Here is an 11,706-nt window from a genome sequence, read left to right on the forward strand (position 1 = left end):
TTAAGTAATAACTCCTCCAAGTTGGAAGGGATATCTTGTTCAATTCCATACTCCACAGTGCACACTCTCTCTGCCGTACAATACAATACAAGCATACAGACAAAATACAAGTCCCAATACATACATTACTTATATATGTTTTGATAAATAACAAATGCCATTCCCATTTCCGGCACCAAACCCAAACACGCAATATCAAGCCATCCATCGATCCTATAACCAAGTATGGTTAACTATATATAAAAATAGATTCCTTGTCTAAGTGTCTGCTGGATCATATCGTTAGATATGGCAGTGGGGCTTTAGACACCTGGACTCTATAAACTTATAATCTATAACCCCCTCCATCCAATTACATCCTCTAAAGTTAAAAATTATATAAATTAAAAGAGGCCAAAGAAAGTTAAATGGTGTGCTTCTGCCTTGTGCTTGCTTCTCTCTTGCTCTTGACGTCTTGTACATCAGAGCTGGCCAAAGGAGTGAGCTAGATATGCAAGTGCACCCACCAAGGGAGCGTTGATGTAAGTGGCAGGCTCCGATTGCTCGTAGTCGGTTCTCTGGTCCGGGAACTGATCGTGTTGGTCAGGCCCACCGACGACTGCTCCGACCAGGATGTTGGGATTTGGGGCCGGCGATTTCAGTGCACTGAACCCAGAGGAACATTGGATCTTGGCTGGATGAACGGCGATGGACGGCAGTGATGACCCCCTGTGGTGTATCCTCTGTGGGTACCTTGCTCCGTACCCCACCATGTAGGACATCTTCAATGGGTTGTCTCCCAGCAGGTAGTCCACCTGGTTGGTGTACCCATGCCATTAATTTTATATTCCTTTCTCTCTGAAACAAAATAAACAGAGAAACCAAATATCGTCCCATTAATTGTGTTGTGTTCAACTCTACGGTACCCATACCTGTTTCTTGGCGATGGTCCGGAGCCTCTTTGGGGTGACCGTCATTCCACCGCAGCTGACCACCTTGTGAGCAGTGGTCAAGTACTTTGCGTAAGTTAACAGAAGAAATGAAGTGGAGGTCACATACTGCATATTGCTGTCACTCATCCTAAACAGCAGTCCTCCTGCTCAAAACAACTAGCTAGACGTTACTAAGACCAGCAGAGACGGACAGAGAGACAGAGAAACAGAGAAAGAAAAAGGAAGGGAGAGAGGGAGCACCTGGGGTGTATTGGGATTGAGAGAATGGGTTCCCAGGAATGAGAGAACATATGTAGTTATCTGCATGGCCTTTGTAATCATGGAGGGCTTGCACCTTTTGGACAAGAAATGCCTGAAAATCCAACCACGTTAAGATTAAGAAGAAGGATAGCAAATTGATGACTATATAATAAACAAAATATGCATATATAGCAGATATCAACCTTGGATAAAAGAATACGTGCTCCAACATGCTTGTTATCCCATCCAAATATGTTGTCTGATTCATCTGCTCCAAGGGTCTGCCCATTGACTTGAATGTAGTTCAAATAAGCCCGGTTTCTGGTGGCTCTGTGTAACCAGGCAGCTCCCCACAACAGTTCATCCTTCGTTCAAGCAAACAACATAATAGAAGAGAGAAGGTTTTATTACAACCCATTGGAAACAAGTTCCATGGATCAAAAAGTTTAAAGAAAAGGAACCAACCTGATAACCTGAATAAGAGCAGTAGAAAGGGCAGACATATGGTTTCAGACCATTGCTGTAGGAGCCTCTGTACTTGTCAGCAAAAGCAAACACCTGCAACGTATTCCATAATCACAAGAGAAGAGATACTTGAGTTTACTAATCTTTGCTACAACTAACAAATAAGGAGCTTATTTTGTTGAAGCCTTTCTTTTTTTCATTTTTACCCTGATAGCTCTTGTAAGGAGAAGCCTGGAGTAAGAGGGGTCAGATCTTCTAAAGACCAAAGAAGCAGATGCAAGAGCAGCAGCAGTTTCTGCAGCTACATCCGAACCAGGGTTGCTTTTGTCAATCTTGAAAACACTTCTTGGAGTGTCCATGTCTTCGGGTCTCTCCCAACAAGCATGATCCTTGTTAGCATCACCAACCTACATTACATAAAAACACCTTCAGATCCTCTGCTATACCTCTTATACCAATCAAATAGAAGAGATATTTCTAAAGATAGACTAACTCCCTCCATAAAACCTCGAAACCAGAGTTTCTACCAACAAGGAAAGAAACAGAGAACAGAGGACGGGAATAAACACAAACTGAAACAAAAACCTGAACGTAAATGGTGTCGGGGTGAGAGGTAGCTTTGAGAAGGTAATCAGTAGCCCAACGAATGGCGATCCTTGCGTTCTGTAACTCGCCCTTCATCAGTCCACCAAACTCGAGAACACTCCATGAAAGCATGGTGGTCGTGAAAGCCATGGGAAACCCGAACTTCACATTATCCCCAGCATCATAATATCCTCCCACCAAATCAACCTGCATTTTTTGGTACCCAGTTGAAACTTTCCAGAAAAAAGAGAAAAAAGAAAAGACAAAGAAGAAAAGCTTACATGCATGGCCGAGCCATCGGAGAGACCAGAGTTTCTTCTCCATGTTATCCTCTGGTTAGAAGGGAGCTTCCCAGATCTTTGTCCTTCAAAGAAGAGGATTGATTTGGTGAGAGCATCTCTGTAGTTGTGACGAGCAAAGTGACGATGGTTAGGGTGGTGGTATTGTTGGGATGGAAAGGCATTGCAGGGGAACAGGGAGGTAAAGAAACAGAGGAGGATCAGAGTAAAGTAAGAGGGGAAGGGAACAGAAAAAGCCATTTTAAGCTGCCTAACCAACTCAACTGCCCCAACCAACCTGCAAGTCCCTCTGAGACATTGCTCTCTTATTTATAAGCAAAACTGCCTCTGCATTTCTGAACTTTCGTTATTTTGCTTTTGTTCTTTTTCTGTTCTGTTTTTTTTTTTTTTTCTTCTTCTTATCCTTCTTTTGGGTGTTCCACTGCTCCCTTATAATTAATGCCAACTCTTCTCTATTAATAATAATTGATTTTGACTGTCTTCCTTTCTGGTGCTCGATAGTTAACTCCGTTACTTCACCACGTGAAGCGAAAACTGAAATCTAATCAAATTAGTAGTTTAATACATGATATTGTCTTTGATTAACTACGATTTATACATGTAATCCTGAAAGATTAGAAAAAATAAAAATAAAAAAAAACAGGATTATTTTGTGATTTTAACCCATATAATAATAATAGATAACAACAGCAATCCCACTGAAATTAGATTGCTGCTCTACTTTTTGCTCTGCCCACTCCCTTGTAAATTTTGCTTAACGCCTTGGCCGATGACGCCTCCTCTGTTCCTGTTTCCCCCTCCCCAAACAGCATAAAAACCCAAAATCTCTCTTTATCACTGTAGATATACAGAGAATCCCGTCCCCCTGGACATCTATCTTCTACAGGAGATGGGAGCATATGATTCAGCCTAGTAAAATCTGTTTTCTATTGGTGATTCAGCTGTTTAACCCATTAATTAACTTATAGAAGTTATAAATCTAATGCGTCCATGACATCAATCCAACCTACTAACATAGTAGTTCTTCTCAGCGTAGAATTTATGGATTACCCCAAAGGAAAAGCTGATTTCTTTAGAGATGACAATGAATGCTAACTAGGAATAGGGACGATGACAGTTATTCCAGTGATAAAAGATGGCATGAAGCTGGATTTTGTAATGTGAAGATGAAGCTGCTGATGTATTTTTAATCCACATTTATCGTTTTAACACCTTGCGATTCATCTGAACTACAATTTTTGTAATTGTAACTTACTAATTCCTTAAGATTGCTTTTGTCTTTTGAGTGTTCACTATACCCATTTACTACTCATTTTCCTAGCTGCTCCTCCATCTCCTCCTCCTCTAAACTCCAAACTGAAAGGATCACAAGACAAACAGGAACAAATGGTATCATCATGAGTTTTGACTGTAGAAGAATCTGTTATTCGGCCAAAAAGATGACTACAAAGATCTAAAGTTGTAAGAAGTATTGGCTTGTGAAAGATTTGAACCAAGGAGAAGCCAAGGGAGGGGCCTTCTCCCTTTGACAAGGATATTTCAGTCTGGCATGCATATATTTGTAAAAAGAGAAGAAAATAAGGGGGGAGGGCGAAGCAAAAAGAAGGAAAAGAAAAATCCTTGGTGGTTACTTGAAGCGATAAATCTCTTTAGGGATTTGGTGTGAAGGTGAAAAGTGATGGGGTAGCAGCAAATCCGGACTCATCAGACTGGAAGGAGAGTATAACATTCATCAATGGGGAAACTGATCACTTGGGTGAACATTGAAGATTGAACAGCCTATTTGATACGGACTACGGTGTGAAACTGGTCTTACCCAACACGCAACGATCCCTAACTGTCGGCTGCTGTCTTTCATGAATCATTCTAGCTAGATTGAGATGCAATGAAATAACCCTCTCACAGTTGAGTCTTCTGCACTTGCGCATGGTTTTAACTTTGAAGGTTTCTGGTTCTAGGTTGCTTTTACATAATTTTCTACCTCAAAATTTGGGTCATAAGTCATAAATGGTCAGGGACCATTCTCCTGCTGCATAAACGAGTCCGAATCTGATTAGAATGCTACGAAGAACAACCCTGAAATTGTGTTACAGTCTTGTTTCCTGCGGATCGTTTACGTATAAACGCCATGAGTGATTATAGGAACACCATTCTTGACTTTTCTAATAATGGGGCGTTATCTGATTGAGGTCCATTGAAAAAGTCAAAAAGTAAAACACTTTTCTGAATTGTCACATCTAAACTCTACCAAAAATTCTTAATGTCAAAATAAAAATTTTTGAGCAAGCATTGTCTGAAGTCTCTCACTATAATTTTTTGGCATAAATACTGCATAATTGACTGGAGATCCAAAAGGGGTAGATGATTACGGTGTGGGGAAAAAAAACATCATTGGACATTGGCTCTTAACTTTATTTAAGTTCAATACTTATTCACATCTTCAGTCTGGGACTCTGGGCTATGGATCAAGGGATCCAAACTGTTTACTTCGTTGATTCCTTAGTCCAGCCCTGGCCCATCATTGGCTGTCAAAATCCTGGTTTAAGGCCTTAGACACTGTCAGATTTACTATTTATTATGATTGTATGAAGTTTAATCATGTAAATAGGAGTAGGAGTGGGGAACCTCATAGAATTACCCAGATAGGACAAACAGTTATCTTTTCAGGTTGTTTGGTTCCACTCGTTGTAACCTTCGACTCTGTTTTGTGAATATTTTTTTTTATTGCGTTTATTATTTAGGCTGCATTTGGAAACGATTCAAATCAGCTTTCATTAGGGCAAGCTCATGCCCACGCCGTTCCAACCAAGTTTTGCAACTTTGTAGTGTGAATACTTCATGAAATAAGGCATATGAGTACAGAGGTATTGTCAATGAAGGTTGTAAAGACTGCTAGAACAAAGTGATGCTGCACGATCTGGGCACTCCTAGTTGGTTGTGACTTGGCTTCTGGCTGAAATGGACGGCACCTGAGAGGAAGGAGAAGGTGAAGGGTTCCCGGGGAGTTCTCCCGGTGGGAACACTCCGATGGCTAAGTTAGAACTGGAGAAATCTCAAAGAGAGAACAGAGAGTAAGAGTGTTGAAAGTGCTTAAGCTTCAATAACTTTGATTCGTGAGGATTGGGGTTCTTTTATGTCGGAGCTCGGTCACACCTGGCATAACTGCCACTGCCCTAGCCGTTACTGCCAGGGCAGGTGTGGCAGGTGTAGGTTGTGGCTACAGACTGCTATTGCCAGGTACGGACTCGACAGACGCGCCACGCTTTTCAGAGACGGCAAATAGAACGCCGCATGGCAAGCAGAACGCCGCATGGCAAGCAGAACGCCGCCTGGCAAGGGATCAGAGCCCTGCTACCGGATCCGGCAAGTATGGATGTCAGGTAGGTTTCCTTGCAGCCTGCTGAGCTATTGTATGCCGGACCACCTGGGGCAGGTTTGTCTCGGCACCAAGGTGTCTGCATTGGAGGCGATGCTGCTCTGAGGTGCTTCTCCCTCGAGACACTTAGCCAAAAACCGGGGTGCTCCCTTCTAAGGAAGGGAGAGCTCGGAGCCCCTTAGGAGGAGCTCGGGTCTCAAGGGGAGCTCGGGCCCTGGGAGGAGCTTGGGATCTCCGACACTTGGTGGGAGTCAAGGTTGGCCAGGTGTTAGTCCCCAGCAAGTCTCTTAACACGCCGAGTGGCCTGTGTTGGACTCGGCGTGTCCCTCCCGTCGAGTCATAGTTGTGCTGTCAGGCTAAGCTATTCGTTGAGCCAGGTCACGCACACGTGTCCCTGCGCTACGAGGTCGAGCCAAATCACCCTCCATCAATTACCCCCCACTCTCCGTGCTGGGGGTGGTGACCCAGCGCGGGGAGTTCACGATGCACTGGGTGGATTTGGCTCGGTACTTATGCCACACTGTCGGGCAACTCGTTGGTCAGACCAGTCTGGTGTTTGGTTCACTCGGGAGGAGAAACCTGGGTTGCGTACAACTTACGCGCGGACGTCACACGATCTGGACTTCGCGGACGCCAAAAAATGCGCTAAACTGATTTCGCCTTGAGAGTCTTGCAGCCGGTTTTCTTGAGGAACGTTAGATTGCTTCGATCTTGACCGTTGGTGCCCGGGCCCAACGGCTATAAATAATGGGGGACCTTGGTCATTTTCTTTTGCCACTAAGTATCTTTCGTCTAGCTTGAGCTCGCGTTTGGAGTCTTCAGCTCGGTTCTTCTAGTTCGTTCAGGTCTAGTTCGGTTGCGTTTTTTCCCAGTGAGTCCCCGAGCTTCCCTTTCTCCTTTTTCAGTTCATTTCATTCCATGTCTAGCGGGGACAGTCTTTTAGACAAACCCGAGGTGGGTACCTCGGGTCAAGGTGACCCTACTGTTGCTCGGCCTTCTCACGAGGCACGAGTGACCTCGGGTAGGCTGGTGTCCACCTCCCGCCAAGGTCGGGTGCCAGATCAGTTCGGTCCATCTACTATGATGTTAGAGAGGCTTCAACACCTCATCCACCACTTCAACCTGCCTCAGGAGTACATGTATAGTCTTCCTACCGGTAACTTCCCTTGGGAGCACGATCCGAATGAGATCGTGATCTTTAGGGAGCAACTCGTTGGCAGGCTTCGTCTCCCTCTTCACCGCCTTATTCCCGAGGTGTTGAGACGCTTCAACATCACACTGGACCAGCTCCACCCAAACTCTATTCGGAATATGGTCGGGACTATCTCCCTTTGTTCCGCACATAACTTTCCCTTAGACGCAAACATCCTTTGTTCCATTCTGTTAATAAAGAAGAGTGCCTCGGGCGTTCCCCCCGAGCGCGGGCGGACCTACTATCTGTCCCCTCGCCCGGGGTTCAAAATGTTACATAAATTCCCAAGCAAGGTCCCGGCCTGGAAGTGGGACTACTTTGTAGTTCGGAGCAGCACGGGATGGCCCTTCCTTATCAGCTGGAGGGTGGCTACCCAAGCCCCCAGCATTACTCTTGACCAGAAGACGAGGAAAACATTCCACTCATGGGCTCAGGTCGGGTTCGATCACAGGGATTACATTGCTGAGGAGAAGCTCATGCAGGCCGGTTTGAGCCCAGGTATGTCTACTTCTACTTTAGTGTCTTGCTTAATCAGCCAAGTATTTTCAAGCTTACTGACGCCGAGCTCTATTGCAGGTCCCATGGAGAAAGAAAGGATTACCGACCTGAGGCTCCTTCACCAAATGAAGAAGAGGAAAAAACGAGCCGCCAAGAAGGCATGCGTGGAGCCCCCAATACCCCCGCCCCTGAATCTGACCTCCCGCAGGTCCCTTCTTCGGGGCCCGAGCTCCCACAGGCTCCCATCTTGGGACCTGAGCTCCCTAGTGCCCCTCTAGTGATAGATTTGGAGGGGGACTTGCCATCTCGGGAGCCTAAAGTGGCGACAGAGCCGGTTGTTGAGCTAGCTGGGGCTGCCGCCAAAGTTCCTAATCTTGTCGAGGTTGCTGCTGAGGCTTCCGAAGGATCGGCTCATCATGCTGGAGAGACGGCGGCGTCCAGCTCGGGGAGCCAGGAGGAGGAGGAGAGCATCTTGAACTCCCAAGTCAGCCTTGAAAGAAGTAAAGGGGCTATCATCTCCGCAGAGGTTATAGACTGGGCTAAACTCAACCCTGGTCAGCTCGGGGCCCGAACTGCAACCCACGCTATGGTGGTGAGTTCGCACTCTAAGGGTCACTACTTTCCCATTCTTTCGTTCTTTCCTCTCTAGTACTGACCGACTTCCTTTTGCCAGGTGAACATTGTTGTGCACGCGTTGGCCTTTCAGTCTGACAAATACCTGAGGCGCGCTTTGGCTGCTGAGGAGTCATCTTGCACAGCTCATTACAGATTTGAGGGCAGCTCAGTGCAAGATTCATCAGTTGGAAAGTGACGTTGTAGCTCAGAAGAGCTTTACTGAAGTTCTGCTGTTAGAGAAGGAGGAGCTAGCCCGCGAGAGGGATAGGCTGAAAGCTAAGGTGAATGGGCTTAGAGTAGGTCAAGAGGCCTTAAAGCTTGAGTGGAGAGCCTCAAGGCGGGTCAAAAGGCTTCGCAGATCGAGGCGCAAGCGCTTAAGGAAGCCAAGGGGCCCCTGGAGCACGAGGTGGAGTACCTCAAGGCTGACATTAAGGAGAAGACCGAGAACTTCGATCAAGCTCTCGAGGAGACGAAGGTCCAGGCCGTCATCGACTACATCAAATCATCTAAGTTTGACGATGTGATGTTGCAGGTCTACCGTAGGGGGTTTAAGCTCAGTAGGTGGTTGATGAGGCATACCTACCCCAACCTGGACACAAGTGCCATCACCACCTGGAGGATCACAGATGACATGGCCCGCCAGGCCATGGATGACCCGGACTAAGAAGAGGAGGGCGGCAATGAGGAGGCTGGTGCTACCGACTTGGCTAACACCCCCGAAGACTCTGAGTGAGGTCGACAAGCCCTCGAAGTAGTTGTGTGTTCCTTGTACCCTTGGCCTGCGAGCTCAGTTTTACTTTCTCCTTCTCTTGATCCCCTGTACTGAGGTTTTTTGCAATGGAAACGTTTGTTGTGTAATGAGAGTGCATATTTTGTTAAGTGTTTGTGTAATTCTCTTCTGCCGAAGTGTTTGTGTAATTCTCTTTTGCCGAAGTGTTTGTCTTATCCCAAGCTATCGAGCTAGCGAGTTTAGTTCTCGAGGTGGGCATCCTTTTACCGTTGTCACCCCGAACTGTTTTTTTGTACTTGGTAGGGGTGACCAAAAGATATTACAACATACCCTGAGGGGGACATACTAAGGTGCGTGCCTGACATGGCTACTTAGGTCGGTGTTTACCCCTGTCAGCGTATATCGATTTAGGCTAAGTGTTAGGGAGTTCGTACCGGAGACTCCTTTTGTCCTTGTCATACTGAGCCTATGCTGGCGAGACGGTTAAGTCATGCATAGTGCCGAGGTCCTCAGTTAGCTCGACGCGTTGGCCCTACCGAGGTGGTGACTGGGTCTCGTGTTGCCAGGGTCGTCGCTAGCTCAATGAATTGGCCCTTTGGCTCTAGGAGTGACCCGTGGTTTACTCAATTTGGTAATTTATGGGTAATGTTGTTGTAGTAAGACACAGTAAGGCTAAGTAAGGCATAGTAGTGCATGTGCCCGAATTGTCTTCTGGTTGTATGCCGAGGTGAGCTAAGTGTCGCGGGATCCGCTAGTCTGCTTGCGCCCTCGATACGACATGTATTGTGGTAGCCCCTTAAAATTTATCCACGTTACAGAAGCACCTCGGAGTTTTATTGTGCCGAGGTCTTTGTTAGCTCGACATTTTGGCCCTTTAGCCCTGAGAGTGACTTGTGGTCCATTTTCCTAAAGTCTGCCCCTACTGAGGGGGTGATTGGATCTCGTGTTGCCGAGGTCGACACTAGCTCGGAGAATTGGCCCTTACGCTCTAAGAGCGACTCGCAGTCTACCCAGTTTGGTGATTTATGGGTAATATTGTCTTAGGTTGACAATATTCCACGCCCGAGGTACTTGTTTCCCTTCTAGGCTTTCGAGTTCATATGTTCCTTCCCCGAGTACTCGCTTTACTTAGTAGGGTCCTCCCCAGTTCGGACCAAACTTTCCAACGCCGGGCTCAGGCACCATAACCTTGTGAAGAACCAGATCGCCAACGCGGAGAGTCCACTTTTTGACCCTGGCGTTATAGTACCGAGCTATCCTTTGGTAGTAGGCCGCGGTCCTGATGTATGCGAGGTCCCGTACTTCGTTTAGCAGGTCGAGGTTGGTGTGTAGCTCGTCTTCATTTGCTCTATCTTCATATGCTTCTAACCTCAGCGAGGGGACTTCAATCTCAACTGGGATGACTGCTTCAGTGCCGTATGTAAGGTTAAAGGGTGTTTCTCCAGTGGCAGTTTTTTCCATGGTACGGTAGGCCCATAGTACACTGGGCAGCTCGTCTGCCCACAGTCCCTTAGCTCGGTCCAGGCGTGCTTTTAGTCCTCGAAGGATAGCCCTGTTCGTAACTTCCGTTTGGCCATTTGCTTGAGGGTGCGCCACCGAGGTAAAGTTCTGCTGAATTCCCATGTCTCGACACCAGTTTTGGAACTTGATGTCTTCGAACTGTTTATCGTTGTCAAAGATTAGTACCCGAGGTAATCCGAAATGACACACTATGTTCTTCCAAAAGAAGTTTTGCACGTTCCGAGCCGTGATTGTTGTGAGAGGTTCAGCTTCGACCCATTTTGTGAAATAGTCCACTGCCACCACTAGGAACCTCCTTTGTCCTGTTGCTGGCGGGAATGGACCGAGTAGGTCAATCCCCCATTGTGCAAATGGCCATGGACTAGTGAGGTATTTTAGGTCGGCAGTAGGCCGGTGGTGGATGTTGGCGTGCTTCTGGCACTTGTCGCATTTTTTTACAAGCTCAGTCGCATCTGCTTTCATGGTTGGCTAGTAGTACCCCTGTCATAGTGCTTTTTGAGTGAGGGCCCTACCCCCAAGTGTCCACCGCACAGGTCTTCATGAGTGTCGCGGAGGACGAGCTCAACTTCCGAGGGTCGCAGGCAGTGCAGGTAGGGGAGTGTGTAGGATCTTCGGTATAGCCGTCCGTCTATCATGATGTATTTGGCTGCCTGGCGCTCTACCCTCCTGGCGGCATTACGACCTGTGGGGAGGGCCCCGTGTAGCAGAAAGCTCGTGAGCGAATCAATCCAGCTCGGCTCTGCTTGAACGACGGGAGCGACCTCCTCTGCCCCCGTGAGAATGCTTGGCCGAGGCAAGCTTTCTATATACACAGTCCTCATGGTGTTATCTCCCGTGCTGGCTAACCGCGATAGGGCATCGACCTCAGCGTTCTCTGATCTTAGGATTTGCTGGATGAAGTGTGACCGGAAATTGAGCAGAGTCCCTCTTACTTTGGCTAAGTATGCTACCATGGTTGGTTTGCGAGCTTCGTACTCACCCAAAACCTGGTTGACCACGAGCTGGGAGTCATTGCAGATGATGATGTGCTTGGCTTTCACTTCCTTTGCAAGTTCCAGCCCGGCTAGAAGCGCCTCGTACTCTGCTTCGTTGTTGGATGTCACGAACTCAAAGCATAGTGTGTACTCTAGTTTGACACTGCTTGGCCCGTACAGAACGATCCCTGCTCCACTGCCCTACCGATTTGACGAGCCATCTACGTGAAGGATCTAGAGTTCTTCATCCCAGTTCGGGCTTGGCCTAACTAGGAGAGA

At 47.0% G+C, this 11,706-nt stretch overlaps 1 protein-coding gene across 1 annotated transcript; it reads right to left on the reverse strand.

The window, feature by feature from the left end:
• On the reverse strand, positions 1-2,896 carry LOC104606205 (endoglucanase 17-like). The gene is made up of 8 exons (XM_010271295.3): positions 2,504-2,896; positions 2,223-2,429; positions 1,844-2,044; positions 1,638-1,730; positions 1,376-1,537; positions 1,173-1,284; positions 912-1,075; positions 1-794 (listed from the first exon to the last, which is right to left on the reverse strand). Exons 1-8 carry the CDS (start codon positions 2,759-2,761, stop codon positions 462-464), a joined length of 1,530 nt encoding a protein of 509 aa, XP_010269597.1. The 5' UTR covers positions 2,762-2,896; the 3' UTR covers positions 1-461.
• Between the last annotated feature and the right edge of the window lie 8,810 nt (positions 2,897-11,706).

This window comes from Nelumbo nucifera, chromosome 4 (assembly GCF_055504915.1).
Source record: "Nelumbo nucifera cultivar China Antique chromosome 4, China Antique-T2T, whole genome shotgun sequence".
NCBI classification, from domain to species: domain Eukaryota; kingdom Viridiplantae; phylum Streptophyta; class Magnoliopsida; order Proteales; family Nelumbonaceae; genus Nelumbo; species Nelumbo nucifera.